Genomic DNA, 21,733 nt, shown 5'->3' with positions numbered 1-21,733 from the left:
TTTTTTTACTAAGAACTTTTATTATGAGTTGTCTACATCATGGATACCTTCTAATTAGTATAATTAATTCAAAACTAAATAGTCCAATACAGAGGGTAGAGTACTTCAAGTTTTGATTACCTCATCAACAAGGGTGTGTACATAAGTTCCTCTAACTTTAAGCACATGTGTAATAAAAGGAGCAGCAGTACCAGGCAGAAGACGCAGCACAGCAATTTAAGAACGTTTCTTGGGTAACAGAAAACACTGATATATAATGTGTCTTAAAACCCCGTTAAATGCATGTGAATGTAACAGTGGAGACAGGAGCTGATCTGAAAAAAAACACTCATTTCACAAAAAAACCTGCTAAATATGGAATTTCCATCCAGAGAGACATTTAAAACTCAAGGCAAAGTCACAGCAAAGCTTGGAATATGGCCCTGCTGCAACCTGGGGGAGTTGGAGCTGATGATGACAAGGCTCCCTTTGGGACCTTTAGGAAGCTGAATTATTCTAGGATTTCATGAAGTACATGAAATTTAGTGCACTCAGATGAAAAAGGTAATAAACAGAACCTGCCGAGATTTGAATGTGAAATTACAAAGAATTAGTTACTTCAAATTTGAGCTGTAAGTTGTTAAAACCCAGAGAGAAAAAAACTGAAGTTATGCTGAAAGTAAATATTTGCATTAGTGTTTGTAACTGGGTAACTCTTTACTGGCTGAAACTGAAATATTACATTTACTGTTCTTCAAGTTGCATATAATTAAGATGCTGTACAAGCTCAGATTTTTTTCCCTTATGCTATGTTTATTTTTTCAGAAAAGAAATACAATGCAAATTGTTTTTCACCTGTCAAGGGTTTTCTTCCGGAAAGAATAAAGATTTCAACATTTCTTAGATAAAAATATTTTTCTTCCTTTCATTTTGCCTGAAAATGCAAAACTGTAAAAACATTTATATTTCACTTCTTCTTGCCCACAGTCTGATTATTCTATGATAAGTCTTTAAAAATTATTGTCTCCTTTAGTAAAATATTCACTAAAGAAATACAGGCATATGTTGATAAATTATCTTTGGTATATTTTGATATTTCTGCATGAAAAAAATTTACAAGTAGCACTTTTACTATTGAATAGTATTATACTTGGCATATTATTTGTAAAGTTTCTGCTTTTTTCCATCCAAAGATGAATCTCTAATATCAAAAAGAGAAAACATTCTTGACCATTTGAATACAAAGCACATAAATAGATTCAGAAAAGCATCTCATGTAACACGGTATTTTTAAGGTTTTTAATACCTTTCTTTTTTTACCCCACAGTTTGGAATAGTATGTATAACTATAGCTTATATAATTTGTCTGGTGTACGAGTTCTTTTATGTTAGTATCCTACTAGCATAATTATAGTTAGATTGAATTATATAATGATATAATATATATTATATTATATGATTATATTATATTGTTATTATATTCATTATATTATTAGGATTATGATTTGTTATAATAATATATATAATATATAATATAATATATATTATATATTTTATATTATATATACATAATTATATTAAATTAAATTATAATTCCAGGGATAATTTCACTAAGAGTGTTGAAACTCAACAGAATATCTCCTGCAAAACCAGCAAGACCTAGAGATGCCAGTAAAGATCAGAGACTTTGAGTTGGTGGGGTTTGTGGGTTGGTTGGTTTGGTTTGCATTTTCTAGGTGGTCTATGTTTGGTTGATTTGGTTTGGGGGTTTTTCTGTTATTTCTGTTTTGGTTTTTGTTTTCCAGAAAAACAAGTGAGAAGAGACATTTCTGAGTTTTAAGATCAGCATGTCATGCTACAAATTGTTCCTGATATAAGAAATTCTAAATTATCTAGGCTTTAATACATTAGTAATTTCCTTAGAATCTCAGGAAACCAACAACTTTTCTCAAATGTCTCTAAACTGAATAAATGGGAAGACTTGCCTTAAGACATCTTCAATTTTTTTAAGGTTTTATATAAAACATTAATAACTGAATTTTAAGGATAAAAGATTAATTAATTTAAATGTTTTGACAAAAAAAAAGTCACAAGATCAATATTTAGAAATAGGAAACCCCCATCCTGGATCATAAATCTGAGAATTTCCAAACACAAGTAGTTTAGATGAAGCAAAGGTGGGGGTTGAGTGTGGATGTGTGTTGGTGTGTGCATTGGTTCCACAAATATCCAAATGTGTATCTCTCTTCTCTAAGAGAGTGCCAGCCATCCACCTACGTCATAGGTGAATTTCCCCAGTAATCCAATATGGGACTGTGTTTATTGTATTCCCCATGCTATTCTGTCAGCAGCAAATTCAGGAGCAGTAGAAAGAGACATCTATTTCTTTGTATTCCACTCACAGAAATAAATAATGCTGTGAAAATAATAATAAAAAACCCCTTTGTCTCTCTACCTGTAAATTGAAGAACAAAGGAAATAAAGTGTTTTGTGTTCCTGTTGAAGACATTCAAATGCTTTCAGAGAGCGCACATTTTTCAGCTTTCACATTTCCGTTGTGGTTTGGATTTGTGTAAAAGCAAATTCTTTAAAAATGCATTATTTGCTGCCTGTACACCAGAATTACTAATGTCTATAATGCTTTCAAGAAAAAATGAGACCTTGATGGTTTCTGTGTTAAGAGTTATACCAATGGTGCTTTCTAAGGGATTGAATATGAAGAACTGAATTTCAGAGACTCTACCTTGTTTCTTCCTTGGAAAAGTCAGTATTGCATTAAGTGGAAAAATAAAGGAGGCTTTTTCTTATGAAGCCTTTGTTGATTAGACAGAAACAGATCAGTCAATGTCCTTTCTTCAATAACAAAATTTCACAGAGGATTGTGGTAAAGTGATTTCTCCCAGCACAGGGGTCTTACACGTTGTCACTGTTTTCTTTGTGCCTATAGAAGAAAAGCCTGGCAAATGCTCTTCACCAGTGGTTATCCACTTACTGATGGTGCATGAGCACCTTCCCACACCCAGGGATTTACCACTTGTCTGGGTGGAAGGATGCAAATTCCCCTTGGAGAATTAATCTTGCCACTTACTCTCTGTGTTTCTGCTGCTTCAAGATTAGTGAGTTTATTTTCGCTTTTGAAAGAATCATAAATGTCTGGGGCCTGAGGGGAGTGCTCCCTTCTGAACACCTTCCCTTGGGACTCCAGTCCACAGAGAACTCCACTGTAAAGCTGGATTTGCTGGCAGCCTGCAACAAAACTATTTTCATATTCATAGGAGTACCTAAAAAGTGCAGAAAAATCTCACTGCCCTGATCTTTTGCTGAACTAGGAGACTGTTGATTATGATTTTAAATCCCTTAATAGACTGAAATTGGTGTATCAGATGATTGCTTCACTTTCTGTGCTCTGCTTCAATAGCTGCAATCAGCACAGACTTCCAAATGAAATCTTCATTATAAAAGACAAAGGAGAGAGAACAGGGAAATAGATATTCCTGGTTACAACTCCAGGAGTAGAATTTTCTCCTTACCTGTAAACAGCTCAAACTAGTACAATTTGAGGAAAAAGTCACCTTTAGAGGGATTTTTTGAAGAAAACAGCAAATGAAGAGAATTGCAGACTGGATTTGCATAGAATCCACTTCATACTGCTTAATCATCCTGATTAAATTTCTTTTTATTTACTGGATGATTGATTAAAGAACACCTAACAACACTGATAAGCATCTATTATGGTTTTCATATAAATAAACCAATTATAATCTTAGTTGCAAAAGGTTTCATACATAGCTATTTGATCATAACCAGGTGAAAGTTAATGACTTGCTAGCATTAGGAGCAACTCTTCTCAAAAAGTTTTTGAAACACAATAATCACCTATTAATGCTTTATTTATAAACTTACTTCTGTAGCCACATTTCTGTGAGGTTATTTTCATTTTAAAAAACATTTTTCCTTAATTTTATCAGTTTATGGTTGTTCTTTGTTACTGTGGAGACAACTACACTATTCCTTTAGGTCACAATAGAGAGGGAGCAGAAGACAGTTGAGCCTTGAAAATCTCTGTATTGGAATTCTAACAGTCTTCCAGGTAAAACATTTCCCTGCATGTAGGTTTTTCTGTCTCTTTCCCTTGAAAGATGTTTTTGAAATTTACACATTTTACACATTGTGGCAAGAAAGGTCTGCGGTTTTACCACTCCTGAGTTGAATCAGACTGATAAATAACCAGCCTGTACAATTTCAGAATATTTTGTCACTTACTGCAGGGAAAAAATCATGGCCCATGCATTATGTATGCACCACCACTTGAGATGTGCAAGCAGTTATCTCTCCCTGTGTAAACACCATTTATATCTGAATCTTAGCCATAAACCATCCCTAAAATGTGAACAGATGGAAAAAGTGGTTTTGTTTCCATTAAGGAATATTGACTGAGTGTGGAAATTATGACGATGCAACTACAAAGCGTAATACAGAAAACTGACTGCATTCTAAACATTCTCCTCACTTGGCTGAGATGATGTTGAGGCATGGTAGGAAAGTGGTTCTCCATTACTTAAACACAATCAGAAACTGTCTCAAAAACACGTTTTTGTTATTATCCTTTAATAGACTAGAAAGTATCCTAAGTGTCCCAAAAAAGCGGAAAGAAAAAAAATAATGCCCTTGCACTAATAAAAGATTCTTTGAAATATCTTTCAGGAAGTGAAAATAGGGATTTTGGAGAGGGTATCTCAAGGTCATTTTAACATTACACTGTATGTAGGGCAAAATATAAATTGAGAGAAGTTTAAATGGATGTTTTAGAAAAATTGCTGAAACTCTCTGAATGCCTAGGAAACACGCAAAGGCTCAATATTCCAGAAAGATTCCAGTTACATTTAGCAGCATTTCCTTTTTAAAAAAGGACACTAATTTTGTTTTTTGACATTTCCATTTGCAAAAGGTTTTTCTGTTCTATATTCTTATGTCTGTGCTTTGATAGCATGTTTTGGTTTTTCTGGTTTGACCCTACAGTACTTCACAAACACAACAAGTTTTCAACTTGTTATAGAATATCTACTGGAACTTATGATAAATGCAACCAGGCCACTTTTGATTTCCCTATAAATCTACATAATGTAGCTTCAATAAGATTCATGAAAACAAGATGTCTTTTGTTTTGTAAATATTTGACAATCTGAAGTAGTTTTTGATTTCTAAAATAGCTCAGAGAGCAATATAGAGAAATATAGGATATACAGTATCAATCTTTCTACGCAGGGGTATATCAGTAGAGATTTCAGAAAACATAATGAATTAATTATGAATATAGTATTAATTTTTAATATTGCCCACTGTCCTTTTAATATTTATGTATTCACTATATGACTCTTTTCAGACCAAGATGGTTTTTCAGGTTGTTTTCATATTTACTAGTTTTTGTCATCACTTGGAGTAATTTTTGCTGACATATGCTATTAAGAGGTATCTTTAATATATCCAAAATCATAAGTGTGACCTATTCTGTTTTCTCAACAGAACCTTTCAGCATACAGTTAGGAGACAATGAAATTAAGAGGAAAACATATGCTTGCAAGATAGTACACCCCCTGAAATCATTCATGTGAAAAAGGAGAATAAATTGTACAAAGAAGGGTGTGGGGAAATATCTTGACAGTATGCAGGAAGTAATACAGCTTTCTGCCAGCGAAATGTTTAATATGAGTAGGAATGGCAGCAGAGCTCTTAAATACTCACAATCTACTTCATGGTGGTAACATCTGCATAAGGACTGCAGGCATTTGTACCTATCACTCTACCCCAATTTTAGAACCACAGAATTCAGACAAGTCTTGGACCAAAATGATTCCAAGATCAATTCATGTTATACAGAAATCTCCAAAACGAGCAACAACTTAAAAACACACAATGCTGAAAGAATGTTTCAAAAAGAAAGCGAATTTTTGAAGAAGGCAGCTCCAGTCAACTCTAGTAACAAGGGTCTGTCCAAGTTACACCTTTCCTACTACAATCGATTAATATTTTAATAAACTTCACATCAACAGAAATAATAGGAAAGTTTTAAGGGGAGTAATGTGAAAATATTTTTTGCTAATGTAACAGTGAGGATTTTTTTTTGTTCTGGCTTCACAATGAAATTAGCCATCTGTGTGGTTGACTAATTGACTCTAGAATCATTGGGTTTTTACTTATTTGAGTACCTTGCACCCTACTACACAGACTGGCCACTTCAGGTTTAGTGTTCATATCAGAAAAAAATCATTGCAAATTCATTGAAGGAAGTAGCTATGAAAATAGAAGTCCCTAACTTAACCTGAATACTGCATAAAAAGAAAGGAAGAAGTACACCAATACACATTAATGTGCCTGCCCTGCAAACAGAGAAGACTCAATGTCTTCTTTAGATCTTCTAGCATTGAAAGAAATTCAAGCTATACTGGAATAAAATGAATGTTACTATGATTTACATTATTACAATTATACACACAGTTACTGTGCTGAACTAAGGAAAACAAAAGATAAGGAGTCATAAACCTGTTTATGGAATACATGTTAACAATGTGTTCATTATATATTTCTTTGAATTAATTCTGTAATTATGAACATATTCAGTTAATGCAGAATTTTTGTATGATTACAGATGTAAAAGGGAAAGAGAGAGCACACATTAGATTTGCTACATTTTTATCTTCCGTGACTCTGCTGATTTCTACAAAAGCATTTACCTCCTGAAGTATTAATCAGAAGACTGTTGAGGCTGTTTTAACTGGCATTAAAATTACCAAAAGGCAGATTTTGATACAGGAGTTAACATTACTCTCCAGGACCTCCCTAACTCAGCCAGAGACTAAAGAACTCTTGTCTGTTTGGGGAGGCTTATGCTCTTCTCTGCCAAGAGACATGCAAGTAAGCATTCTTTTGCAGGACATTTAATGCTTCTTGAACAAACATTATATGCTTTTGAAACAGGTATCTCAAACATTAACAGGTACATAGAAAGTTACTGCATAGGTCAAAATCAGTAATTAGTGCCCAGGATTAGATATTATATAATAGCTTACTTAAAATTTTTAATTGAGCTGCAGACACGATGCACATTCTCAAATACAACGTCATTTCTACTCTCTTTGAAGTGCATAGCTTCTAAAGCTGGCTTTTGGCTGGACATGAAACATGGACAAAAATTGTAAATTTTTTTAAAATAAAAAGTAACAGTTGACTTTTACAAGTCAATAGGACTATTTCTAACTGTTGTAGAGAGGTCTGCACCAATACAGAAATGCACGTGCTGGAGTAAGACAAAGGAAGAAACAGTTAAGGTGTACTTACAGTATTTTCCTTGGACATTCTTCTCAGCTAAAATACTTCCATTTATTTTTTGTGTACTTACTTTGAACTCCATGGGAGCGAACTATTTTCCAGGTTTCCGAAGCTACCTCTTTCACATCCACTTGGTAGTGGTGAATGGGCACACCTCCATGTGAATCTGGCTTATTGAATGAAACCTTGGCCGTGGTTTGGGACAGCTCTACAACTCGTACTCCATACGGATTTGATGGCACATCTGAAAAAGTGCAAACACAGTTTAAAAATCATCAGCAACTAGACAGAGCTCAGCAGCTGATAATCTACCCACAAAGGTCTCCTTAGAGTCCTCAAGGGACAAAAAAAAAAAAAAAAAAAAAAAAAAAAAAAAAAAAATTGAATATGTTGCAATAATATTTGTGTAAGATAAACACCTTAAGCTTTCCACTACAGAGCTGTAAGAAAACCACATTCATTTCCTTGTATGCTAAATTACAGAAAAAACATTTTCCATTTTTGCCTTCCTTTTATATGATCTCTTTTTAATAGCTAATTTCATCATAGAAAAATGTAAGACATCAGTCTGATGACTGTATAATTATGTAAAAGAGAATAACAAACTTTATATCAAATTTAACAAAACAAACAGTTACAGCTAATTGGATCATTCAGAGACTAAGTTATTTTAAATAAGCTTATGACAAAGAACCTTATAAATAATTTGACCATTTGATGGAATTCTGAAAGACAGCTGAAAACATGAATCTCTTTTTCTTTTTTGCAAAGACTGGATTTCAAGCTACTAAGAAAATATGCTAATGGAAGGTTTCTTATCGTCTGCTCAGCTTAATAACTAATTTGCAAATTATGTTGAAAGAAACATTTTCTCTGAAATCAAAAGCAAGAGTAGATCTTTCAAAGTAGAAACAATCCATGAAAATTAAGCAGGTGTTTGTAGGTGTTGAAATGCTACCTATGAAACAAAAGCAAAAAATAACATTGGGGTCAGTACATCTTTAAAACTAGAAATATTCCATTATTTTTACAATTTGTGATCAAACACATAGAAGTCAAAAGACTAGCTTTTCTAATTGTCCTACATTTCAAAGAGTTATAATTATAAAAAAGTAGCATTGAAAATTATAGGAAGAATTTTAATTCTGTGGACAGAACACTAGGGTTTTGAAGCATCATTAAAAATTTCTCTTCTGATCCATCTGAAAACGATTTACATACCTTCTTCCAGATTTGACATTGCTTTTGTCTCCATGTTATAAAAGATATTTTTTGTAAGAACATGCCAGAATCTGAGCCTAAGCCTGTAATTTGGTTAGTGGGTAATGAACCATTTACATAAAATATTGTCTGTATTCAAAGGCTGTCAGATAGTTGTGAGTAAAAAGAAATCAATCTGAGCTTCACCCAGTATTGGTACTCGAATGAAAATGAGACAAAAATTTCTAAAAAAATATTAAAGAACTGAATTAATGACATATTCAGCCACAAATTCTCAGGAAAAGGACATGGCCAAATCTGGTCTAAAGGGGGTGATTTGTATGCCCTCTTAATTATCAGAAACTTCAGGGTTTTTTTTCGGAAGAACATCTCTGAGAGTTACAAGACTTGAGTGTTTTAATGCAAGTATCACATCTCTTACAGCTGGCATTTCTGATTCCAGTTCTCCTGAAATCTCCAGTACTTGGCATTCATTGGGTTAAAACCAGCATAGATTTTATTTATATGGATAAGAAAGTTGTAATGTCTTTTACTGAAAGACACAACTATGTGAATCCATGACATTACAGATTTTAGTAGAATTCAAGTCTCTGCTTGGGGGATTCAATTCTCTTCCTATTTCAGAAAACAATTAACACGATATGGGATGTTGCAAGAAATTTTCATGTTTCCTAGAAAGGGATTGAAGATTTGTGATCAGATAGAACATGACCAGATGTAACCAATCTGCTATGAATCCATGAAAACACAGACCTGGCTTTTAGATCTCTTTTTAAATGGACCAAAAAGTTGGAGGTCTTTACAAAAAAAAAAAATATTTAAAAAACATACTGAATGTTTTTTGAACATACAGAAAAATAATGAACTATATGAGTTATTTATTAAGTCAGTATTCACTCAAAATCAAAAGAGGGTGAGGATTAGAACGAACCTGTGACCAATCCCTTTCCTTCAGATTCTCCTTGGAGCTGAGAGAAACACTTATTTTTAATTTTTTTTCCCCAACATAGTCACTAAGTATATAAGTAGCATTCTGTGTGCAGATGTTTTCTCTCCTGAGCTCAAATGGCAATTCTGAGAAGAGTGGGGAAAAGACAGTGCAAGAATCCCAGCAAAGCAAGCCAGTACAGCCATACCTAAGCAGAATGGCAGTGTATGAGTGATGTGGAAACCACCACTTGGGAAGATGAATATCAATACTCAGTACTAAAGATGAATGCTTTTTGGATTCAATTGCAAGCTAAAAGCTGCTGTGGATACCTACAGTATCAAAAATAGCTTCTAAACTCCTGAAAATTCTCTTTCTCCTGTTAAAAGCACTCAAAACACACAAGAACAGGGGATGAATAAATATCTAATTTAATTCATACTATTTTTACATTAGTTTTTGTTAGTTTAGTTAGTTTTTTTATGTTAGTTAATAAGTCAATTCCCTGGTGTTTCTGTCTGTATCAAAACAATTGCCTGGTCTAGGTATTAAACAAAAATGTTTGAAATGTATGAAACAAATATGTTATTTACATATTCATTCTGTTCTTGACTTTCCAAATGTTAAGGACACCTCTCTTCCTTGTGTGTTAATGCCTGCATGAGGTTAACTATAATAAGCATGGCACAAGGAAGATTAAATCCTTCAGGAAGAATCTTATATTTGCTACGGCAGATTCAAGTATAATTTCTGTCAGAGGAAGATATGATTCTAGATGACAATAAGCATGAAACAAAGCTCCTTTGAAAACACAGTAGATATTTTGTGTAACTAGCACAATGCAATATGTTTAGAACTCATTGAAGTGTAAAATGCAGCCACAATACTATTTGAAATATGTGTCTCACTTTCCAAGCCACCCACATGTGCAGGTAAGTTTTACGCAGTTTTCGAAGTTGCACTACAGCAGTTCTAAAGAAAAGAGTGAATCACCTGAAAAAAATATAGCAGGAGACACATTCCTGGTGAAAACTAAAACCAAATACTAGCAATCCCATCAAGATATAATAAAATACTTACTATCTATTTCCAACTAGGCAGATCTGCAACTTTTTTCCCCAAAGAAGATCAATAAGAGCACAATGAACTGAATCTTATTCTGTAGTTCTCTAATGAGTATGAATTTGATCATGCAAGGTATACAGCCTTCTGGTCCTGATCCAGCTAAACATTCATGCACTTGAGCTGTCCCCTGTCAGCTGCAATTACTTGGAGCATTGCTGTGGTTTTCATGTTAGAATTGCAAAGCTTTTGGATCAATGTTCAGCAGGAGTGAAGAATAATTTGCAATGTTGTATACTCTGAAGTCTGTGCCTGGAAGGATAGAGCTGTGGAATTTTCTTGTTCTTTTTCCTTCTAAAACCAACCAACAAAATGAATCTTAGAGGAGGTTTGCTATGGGCAGTGATCACTAATTCATATACTATTGTAGATATAAGTTGAATGACTAAGTAGTAAAAAAAGGAAGGGATTTACTTCCTATGATTTAAAGATCACTTAGTGATAGTAGAGATTCCAGAATACTTCCTTAGAAGTGCCACTGCTATCTTTTTATATCATTATACTGCTGTCAAGAGATAATTCATCACAAAATTCAGCCTTTAAATAAAGACATTACAAGTCCCAACAAGAGCAAGACATTTTGTCAACTTCACCTTCTTTCCACAGTATCTATTTCTCTGTTCAATATGCGACTATATTCATGTATGATGATAAAGAATTGTGAGGAGCCAATTTGTTTTTGATTTCTGTCTCAATACTGGTTGTCAGAGCCATGTAGGGAAGGGGGAGCACATGTGCCATTTGCCAGAGGCAACCAGGAGAAGATGGGTGAAAGCCTTGTCTCTGGGGAGACTTTGCCTGGCAGTCATTTCACACCTCACATGGGATAGGCAGTCAGCAGGAGACCACCAAGGACACTGGAGTCCCCAGAGAGGTTTCTCCTGTCCGATGGTGGAAGGTCTCCAGCAATAGACTGCAGTGGAATGTTGGACTGAGCCAACGGCCTCCTGCCAGATGGCAGATTTTGGGAGGAGACGGGGTATAAAAGCAGCTGCACAGCAAGTTCCTGGGAGCTTTTTGAGACTTGTCTTTTGGCCAGGGGCTTTTCAGCTTTGGGCTTGGTGACTGGGGCTTTTTGTGTCCTGTTTTTGGGATTTTTTTGAGTCTGGGAGTCTTTGGGGTCTTATTTTTGCTTTGGCTTCAGTCTCCTGAGGTCTGCTTCTTACCCTGGCCCAAGCCTATATTTTTGTCTCTCCTGTCCTCGCTGGCCCTTGCTTGCCCTTGTGTCCCTCCCCGTGTCCCTGACTGCCATCCTGATGTTTTGGTCCAGTATCCCTGCCTCTGGTGGCAATGCCTGCTTTGTGTCTCTTTCTCTCCTCTCTCTCTCTTCCCCCCCTCTCCTCCATCCTTTTCCATTTTCCTTCCTCCTGTCTTTTCTAGCCCTCTTTAGTAGGGGCATCCTTTTCTTGTTTGTTTTTCGTTACCAGTAAATGGTTCTCAGGTACAATGTTGTCTTGGTTGACTGAATTTCATTCTAGACCATCTATTTTTAAAAGAATTCCTCACAGTTCCCCACAGTGGAACACAACAAGAATGAAATAATATCAAATAGTCTCCCCAGACAATAGGTGTAAAATTGCACCTCATCTATTTTGCACTCAGCCCATAATGCTGGTTTGCACAAATGGACTTTGTGATATAATGGCCTAAGTAGAATTGGTTTGGTTCCAAAAACAGGATCACAGCTGATAGAGAAGTACACACAGAATTATGAGCTCATATTTGTCTCCACTGATGTGCAAAGTCTCCTACAATTATGACCAAACTTGTTCAATAAATGTCCACTTTTTATCACTGGGGATTTTCTTCTCAAGCTATTTTTTTGATAGCTTTATGGAAGAAAATAACTCCCTTTCAGAGTTAAGCAATCCTGGTATAAACAGAGAAAAGGAAGTGATTCCGTGAGAGTGGATAGTGGGCTCCAAGATTGATCTTCCAGTCAGCTCTTGTCTCCTGTCTCCTGTCAGTCTGTTCCTGCTGCATTTATCCAGCTTTTCCCCTCCCTGTACATCTGGTGTATATATTGACTGAAAAAAAACTGTCTAAATGCTGAAACTAAGTTACACCAAGATCTTGGCAAGGGAAGAGATGAGGCTGGGAACTAAACTTCTGGAGACAAAAAAATCTCTATGAAATGGTTTGTGCTTGTACATCCTTAGAATGGGAAAACCTCTAAATATTGGATCTACATATATTTCTTCTGTGAAATCTCTGAGAGTTCTGGAAAAATAAGCATTTAGTTAGCAAACATGACCCTAGCTAGCGAATAAATACATAATTAATAAATTAAAATATGACAGATGCACACATAGCAAAACACTACTGCCATGTTGATGGTTTCATACCTATGCTAATTGAAAATATGTTGCTATTTGGTTCATTTTTTACTAAAAATCCTTTAGTTGATGCTGCTATTATGGCAAGTTTTAGAACAGCAAGCTAGATTTTAGGTCTGTCCACATTTTTGTGAAGGCAAATGAGCTTTTGACAGAATATTACTTCCTTTTTCATTACACTATTCTCCAGGGAAAATTAAGTCCTTTTACTCTGATTTACTTTTACCTTCATGTAAATGCAAATATTTGGTGAAAAACAGAACATCTATCATCCAGCAGCAAGGTTCCAGCATCAAAACTACAGACTAGTAAATTTCTAAATTTGATTTTGTAGTCTTTGTCAGTCGTCAGTCAGCCTTTTCATATTTTGAGCATGACTTTATTCCATAAAACAGGTTACAGGGTGCATTTTCTGTGAAGCTCAGTTATGGTCTTTCCCATGTCTTCATTTGCTTTTGTTGCCATCATTTCCCTTCTTCACTGACTGTGTGTGCACAGGATGCTTAAATATCTAATTCAATAAAGTGGTACAGGAGTCCTGAGTGTCTAATGACATCTTTGACTTTTTGTTTTTCAATTCCCTGTAATCTTCCTGTAGAAAGGAAAAAGAAATATCACACAGCTGTAGCAGATGTAGCCTGTCTCATTTACTCAGAGGAGCTGAGGATGCCCCATCACTGGAAGTGTCAAAGTTGAGCAGGACATTGAGCATACTGGTCTAGTGTAAAATTTTCCTGCCCACAGCAGGACTTTTAAACTCAATGTCATCCCAGAATACAAGGAAGAAGGAAAGGAAAGTCTAGGAAGAATAAGGTCATGAGATCCTTAGAGGTGAATCACAGTTCAGTTTTTAGGGCTCTAGATTCAGCCCAGCTATACATCCAGCTATGCAGAAAATCTACATTAATATTTTAAAAAAGAGAAACCTTCAAAATTCTTGTTCAGCACTGTATCACAACCTTAAAATTTACTGTTTTAAAATATTAAATTGCCTATTCCAGTAACATAGTCCTAAATTACTGATTGCCATGTGACTTTGCATTTATGTACAGAAAATATTTAAAATAATTATACTGAGACCTCAACAAAACAGAAGAATGCTTTTCTAGTTCATACTGGCTTCCTGCATAGTGATACTTCACATAAACTATGCATAAACGGGATCTGGACAAATCTAGGAATATCTGTGCTCACCTCAGGCTCTGAGAGTTATTGGGGCAACCTGACAAGCTGACCTGGATTCCCAAAATTTAAAATTGACTTATATTAAAACCAGAGTCTAAGCTATACAAGTTGTGCTGAATTTGCAGTGGCAACAAGTGACTGTGGTTCTTTTCACATTCTATATGTTACTCACATATAAAAGCTCATGTAATGAAAAAAGAGGTCACCCACGTGGTATTTTTAAAAGTTGATCACCACAGCAGTCAGGTCATGGGCCCATCTGATTAAGCTTTCAACAAATCACTGAAGTTTCTACGCAGGCCAGCACCTTCCAGAGTGAAACCTCAAATACTCTGCAGCTTTTCAGTTGTTTTGAAAGGTTTAAATGGAATTCGGTCTGATCAGTAGCTCAGTATAATCTGAGTGAACAGCTATGCAGTCATGATTTCCCTGTTATACAAATATGGCTGTAAATTGCATACCAATTCTGGCAGAAATCTTCCTTTTAAAAACCATCAATAAGTCTAATTTCTTAAGGAAGGTAACAGGAATAAAGATAATGGAGTTTTTACAGTATGATTACTTTTGAAGTTGTAGTAAATTAATAAAAGAGGCCGTTTGATTGTGCTGATATCTGGCAAATAGAAAATGGAGCAAAACATGAAGGAACAAGTAATTCCTGCAGAATTTAAAGAGAAAACTGTTCAGTAAAATGATCATTATTTGTGATAAAATTTACCCTAGAAGCATACTTAATACTGTCTTCCAGCTAGTGATTGTGGTTTTTTTTCCCCTGACAGAGCCTTTGTATAAGGTTTCTATGCTCCAGCATTTGTATTTACAATCAAAGCCAGGAGGCAAAGCAGGCTGCATTGAAATGCATGAAATGATTTTAAAGGTTTTAATATGGAACACATCAATCATTAGGGCTTCCTAATCAACTGAAGTGAAGCAACCAAGGTAATAGAACTAGGGAGGAAGCTTCATTTGACACCTTATACCTGAAATTATTATAGTGGTTTTATCCTTCGTATCCCTGATTTTCCATTTCCAGTTGGTGCCAGTTTAAGTGCAAAACTTGTAACAGTGGATTATGCTTTTGGGGTTTTATTCCAAAAACAAAGTCTATTTAGGGGTAAATGCTAAGAGTATCAATCTTTCAGGATATTGAATATTACACATAGCACTACTGTAAGTAGTGCATAGCAGGTAGGGCATAGAAGTGCACGGTGACACCCCAAATCCAGTTTTTCCAGGGCTGTTCATTACCACTACTAAAAAACCTGATTTTCTTTTTTTTTTTCCTATTTTTTTCATTTGGTATTATTGTATATCCCCATAATATCCCCATATAGCTCATGCTTTACTTGATCTCTTCCCATAATTCTATCCTCATTCCCTTTTCATGATTATAACTACAATACATATTTTTAAGTGTTCATTGAGTTTTCTGAAGAATTGTCAAAAAAATAAACAAAACATTGAAGAAGTAGAGAATATTAATCTGTTTTAAAAACTGGCATCAGTAACATTTCTGATATAGTTGTATTAAAAGGCAAAAAAACAGTATTATAGCTTGTTATTTGTTTTTCCTTGCATTTCCAGGGGTGTTCATGTGTGAATTTCCTGAAATAAGATGACAAAATATCATGTGTTTTTTCAATTAACTTTTCAATCCTAATATTCTTTATTAAAATTGATTAATTACTTAATTATAGAAGCAGGGGGTATATGCACAGCTAAAATAATCATCATGTATTATCATGCATTGTGATGAGATGTTGTTCTGCAAATCTAAGGGGGAAAAAAAAAATTCTGGAGAGTATCTGTTGAACTGCTCTCCCAAGTGTATACATAAATATGAAAAAGCAGCACACAGTGCCAACCACATTTCTCATCATTTTCTCTCCTGAGAGGTAAGACACCAGAGGGATGCTAGTGGGAATTTTCCTTCCTTTCCTATTTTTTATGTTCATGGCTTCAAGAAAAGGTTTCTTTCTTGGTAGTCAAATGCAGCTGCCAAATGAAGGTAAGATCACACCACAGCTAACACCCCAAAAAAATTGTAAAATGAAGGGCAATGGATCTTCTAAATGATGTGAAATTGTGCATCATAGAAATCTGAACCCCACATTTTCCTGTTTTAGGAAGCTCAGCACATTTTACAGTTCTTCAAAACCGAAAAATGTATTAAAGTAGGAATGTGTACTAGAATCCTACAGAGATGTTGGGGAAAACTTTGAAAATTGTGCACAAAACCTAAGAAGACTATTAATAAATAATTGGGTTTTATAATTCCTGAGACACCAAAAGAAAATAATTGCACTATGGAAGAAAAAATACTCAAAAAGTAGCAGCAGACCAGGTCAGAGAGCTTCCCTGTTACGGGATGTGCATGCTTCAGCAATGCTCCCCTAAAAGTCTTCCTTGTAGGATTCAAAAATGTTCTTTTTTTTCTTATTAAAAAAAAAAAAAAGTAAGAAGAAGCAATAGACCAGAACTTGCAACTAAAACATTCAGAATCACTTCGAATAGGTGTCCTAATGAAAAACAAAAAGTATTTATTTATGTATAGCATTAGTCCATTCCATAACAAAATAAAAAAAAAAAATAAGAGCATTGCCAAGAAACTCTCATTTGGTCACAGTTAATAGTTATTTCTGCCAAAGAACAAACATACAGTCAGATTTTTCTGTTTTCCTAAACAACAATAGAAGGACATAAGAATATTCAGACATTCTGTAACAATAGGGTGTAGAATATCTTAGAGCATTAATTATTTCAATCTAGCACTCCAGACAAATTCTACTTATAAATAACTAAAAGTGCAAATGGAGATAGAAATTCTTTGCTGAAGTATTTCAGTCTATTGTCATTGTTGTTTTATCAAGAAAATATGAAGGGAAAAAGGAAAAAAAAAAAGAATTTTCTAATTCCTTCTTTTACTGCCTGCAAACCATATGTCTCTCTGCTGAAGTAATAAAAATACATTGCTATAAATGTAGGATACAGTAAGAAAAAAGGAAAAAAGGTTAGACTAATTTTTTTCAAGTTTCAAAAGGCCTTAAAATTAAATCAAAAGATTCATATTCTGAGGGAACTGGCTTATTTTACTTCATATTGCAGCTCAGCTCTTAGACAATTAAATTATCTGCAAACAGTCCACAGAATAAAATAAACAGAGGACAGTGTGTCTGAATTTAATGTTGATTAAAGTAGGAAAAAATATTTAAAGAAAAGGAAACAAAATTTTAACTCACCGGCTTGACCAAGTGTATACTCCTGATATCTTGTTCCTATTCTGTTTGTGGCTGTACAATTATACCGTCCAAAATCACTGTCAGATGTGGGAGCAATCTTTAAAATGAATACACTTTGTAAATATTAATTGCTAATTAAAAATATTTAAAAAAAATCAGAAATTCAAGTACGTTCTCCTTGACCAATATGCAGATGTGTTCTTACTTCAAGATATCTGGTATATTCTCCAAATACAGACCTAAATACACACTTTTTCATGTTTGATTACCCCTTCTCGACTTCAAATGAGGAAATCTGATAATGGATTGTTCATCGTTATAACTTCACCTTAAAACAATTATTAAAAAAAACCCCAAACAACCAAAAACTAATAAACTTTTTGTAGATACCCAGCACCTACCAGGCAGTCACTTTAATTTTCAGTCTTAGCTTGGCAGTTTAGTTTTATATCTATTTCTGGATTTTTTTACTTCCAAGAAATGCAAATTATATTTTTGTTGGGTGCAGTTGTAAAACTGAGCATAAGCCATTCAAATAAGGTTTATTTTATAACTACTCATAAGAAATGTGTAGATAGATCAGTTCATATGTAGTTGTTTGCTGTTCTGTTCCTCTTTTAGGAGTGTTAAAAAAATTGTAGGCTTTAGCCTTAAATACACTCTACCATAGTTGCAGTGCTGCCAAAGGACAGCACTAAGGACAAAATTATGTTCTGCCACCACACTGATTTCCATTTGAAGTCTTACCTCTAGTATCAGCTTTCTTCCTGTACTGTAGGTCTTCAAATGAGTTGTATTTTTTACTGGTAAAACTAATTTCCCTCTTTTCCACTGAACTGAAGCAGATGGATTTGCTAGCACTTCACAGCTTATATTGATGGGATTGCCTTCCCAAGAGTAATACATGGTTTGATTTGACACAAATGTTGGAGCATCTGGAAAAAGAAGTAATGCACAAGATTATTAACTGGTTTAGTAAAACAAGTTGTATATCCATATCCAAGCTTTCTGTTCACTGAGAAATTTCAATTGATTGTTTTGTCAGTTTACTACAGAACATGGAAGTATCACTATTCAACCTTGGGTTTGTTGGGTTTTTATCTTGGTTAGTTTCTCCTCTCCTAAATGGTTTCAGCTGAACTTCTTGGAAAAGAGAAAACCTGCTTTTATAAGAGAATACCTGTATTTAATATTAGGCAATCACAGGCCCTTGAAAGACACTCTAAGAAATATTTCCTCTTGAGGATAAAAAACTCTTCAGCCAGACCCTCATATGGCAAAGGGAGGTGACCTAAAAACATATGTTGTCTGTTCATATGCTTATTTTATAGTGTCTTCTTTTGCTGTGGAGAAATTACATTTGCTCCTCAAATTTTCTTGTGCTATAGCTTCATGCATTTCTGACTGGAACTTTATTATACTTTATGAAACCTTTCTAAAGAGCGATGTTTATTTGTGGAAATAAAACTTAAAAAAATAGCAAAACTACAAAAAAACTGTTACAATGTATCCTACCTAGTGCAAAACATATAGAGTGTGTACATTATTTAGGATGATCCTTACATCAGCTTCTTATGAAATAACCAAGCTACAGCCAAGGGAAAAGATGGTGTGTTTTTCTTACAAACCTGGCTGGTTTGTAAGAAATGGGTGCATTAAACATATACCAAACACTGAGTCTGAAACACAGGAAATTGCTGGATTGCAAACTGTGATCTTCAGACCACAGTGCCATCAAGTAACAAGACTTATCTCTTCTACTCACTGTTCCTCTGAAGAGCAGGAAGTTTAGGGATCTCTATAACATGAGAGGGAATAGCCTTTTCCCTCTTCTTCTTGTGTCTTGAGTGAATAGTGGTTTTTTTCTATCAAATATTGATTTGAGACTTGTTATTTCCTTATTTCATCATTATTGTCTTTTAACTGTATTAAAAAGAATTCTTTATTCAAGGAAACTCCCTTAGTGCAGAATTATCAATTACAACTGTTGCAATGGTACCTCTTTTAATATCTACATATTTGGTTTGATAAATACCTCCTAAATGTTTCCATATATGCCTCTGGAAAATCTATTCTAGTTCTCTCTCATATAGCTTAGGTTTAGGCAAGAAAATTCCATACAGGTATATCAGAGACCAGAACTGAGCATCCTTAGTACGAAGTAAAATTTAGCTTCAGGAATGGTTAAAAACAACTGGATTTTTTTTTTCCTTTATTTTATTTTTTTTTTAATGAAGTGCACATTTTCAATTTCTTCCTGTTTGCCTCTGTCAAAAAGCATAACTTTTTGATGACATATGCTGCTGCTGCATGCAGGCATACAGGCTTTGAGCGAAAAGAACTGTTATCAATAGAGGTTTTAAAGCACAGATCAAAGCTGCTACATTGCTCAAGGCCAGCAGCATCTCCTTTAGTAACTGTTCAGCCCTTATTTTTGTAGAAAAAAACCAAGCATTTTCATCTAAATAAGTAAAGCTTGCCTGGATATGAATTTATTTATGAGACACAGGAGCTCATATTTCTGCTCCAAGAGTTTTAATAAGTAATTCTAGTGATCTTGATTTTCACAGACCTTTTAATACCCCATATTTCAGCAGCTAAACAGTTTAATGCAAAGAACAGACTATCAAAGAGTCTCCAGAGTGTGACGTCTTACACTAGTGGAGAATATGAAGAAAAAGCAAACTGCATAAGCATGTTTTATGGTTTGCTATGGTCAAGAATCTCAGAACACCAAGGCCCAGAGCCTTGGCTTTTCCTCCAGGAATGAAGTTCGTGGTGGGAGTCACTTGTAGGAAAACTATGAACTTATTTCTGCAGGTTCAACAAATAGATTGGAAAGCTCATTAGAGTCTTTGTCAAATTCCAAATGTGGTTATTTCACAAATTTTATGTAAGCACTGTCTTCCAATGTGCAATTTCTCACAATAAGTTCACTCCATTTATGAACATTGGCACGAATGTTGAAGATTATAAGATACTCTGAATCTGAGAAATCCTCCTTCCTAGATAACATTATGTCATTTGATGATCAGTACATAGGTGGCAAACTCATATAATATTTTAAGACTTACAAGTGAAAAAGTAGTGTACACTTCTATACTGCAGGTAAAAGCATTTAAGAGAATAGGGACTTCCATTTCACAGTTCTGTCTCTTCTAAAAGTAGATTTTGGATGCTCATAGTATTTATTTGTTGATATTTTAAAAGAATAGGTGAATCATGGACTGCCATCTGTACAAAACTACAGGTATTAACAGTCATAAACACAATAAACCACAAATAGGACTAAAAGTCTGTTAAATAAAAATATATCCCAAAATAAACAACACACAGTTGTAAAGCATTCCCCTCAAAAAAGAGCTTTATAGTTTCCCTCTCAAAAAGCCTTCATAAAAAGGCTTTGCAGCCATTTCCCCAGTAGCCAAGAGGTCGAATATGCAAAAAAAAAGAGGACTATGCTAATTACTTGATTCAGAGAAATTATCTTAAGACATGATTTTTGATTTCCTAGTCAGGATGAGATTAAGATGCCAGGAGTGAGATTTTACAGAAATAATATAATTCTGGAAATTATTTTATTTTTACAGTAGAAATAAAAATAAGAAATAATTCACATTTCTTGTGAAACTAAAAAAAATCAGTTGGGACTAAATTGTTTATAAAAAAAATGTTCTTTTTTTTGTATGCTCTTGATCACTAACTGCTGTTTAGTATACTTAAATGGTTACAGTATTTATCAAACATAAACATTAAATTTAATATAAAATAATAATGAAAAATAACAAACCTTAAAACTAAGTCTTTGAAAACATAAGTCTATTTATATATCAGACTATTGATATACCTGCAAAACCTGATCCCACCAGTTTTATAAAATAAGTAACAAACAAATTACATGAATTACAAGAATATTTATCAAAAAGTTCTATTATTTGAAAATGAAGTAAAATCAAGTAGAAATCAGAAGGTGGTCCTATAAAAAGATCTTTAGATGCAATATAGGTATTGTTAAAAAAAGAGATTCAATGGAAATCAGTTAGAAAATTAGAACCATTAAAATAATAATGCGCTCTGCTTTGCTTCTGTGTAACTGAAAATTAATTTACACCTGACAAAAATTCAATGCAGGGTGCAAATGAACTGTTCTTTTTAAGCTTTTCTACATAAAATAAAAAGTTAAGATGACATACTAGAGTTCTAAACAGATAAGTAGGAGCTTGAAACTTTTTTAAAACTCCATTAAAAAAAAAAAAATCAACCCTGATAGTATTTCATATATCTGAGCTTTTAGCACTTTACTAAAATCAAAACAAATAAAACCCCCCAAAACTGAAAAAAATTTCAAAATTTACCTTTTATATTTTTTAATAGATGCACAAAATATAGAATAGCTC

The 21,733-nt window shown here is 34.2% G+C and overlaps 1 protein-coding gene across 1 annotated transcript in view; it reads right to left on the bottom strand.

Annotated features, from left to right (window-relative positions):
• NCAM2 (neural cell adhesion molecule 2) overlaps positions 1-21,733 on the bottom strand; it is a 128,905-nt gene that overhangs the window by 55,166 nt on the left and 52,006 nt on the right. Inside the window, exons 9-11 of the mRNA XM_062510789.1 lie at positions 18,084-18,271; positions 17,337-17,433; positions 7,376-7,549 (exon numbers count right to left, since the gene is read on the bottom strand). Of these exons, the coding sequence (XP_062366773.1) occupies positions 7,376-7,549; positions 17,337-17,433; positions 18,084-18,271 (459 nt within the window). The remainder of the gene's footprint in view (positions 1-7,375; positions 7,550-17,336; positions 17,434-18,083; positions 18,272-21,733) is intronic.

The sequence above is a fragment of the Cinclus cinclus genome, chromosome 2 (genome assembly GCF_963662255.1).
Source record: "Cinclus cinclus chromosome 2, bCinCin1.1, whole genome shotgun sequence".
In the NCBI taxonomy this organism is placed as follows: Eukaryota; Metazoa; Chordata; class Aves; order Passeriformes; family Cinclidae; genus Cinclus; species Cinclus cinclus.
This window is presented reverse-complemented; position numbering and strand designations above follow the sequence as displayed.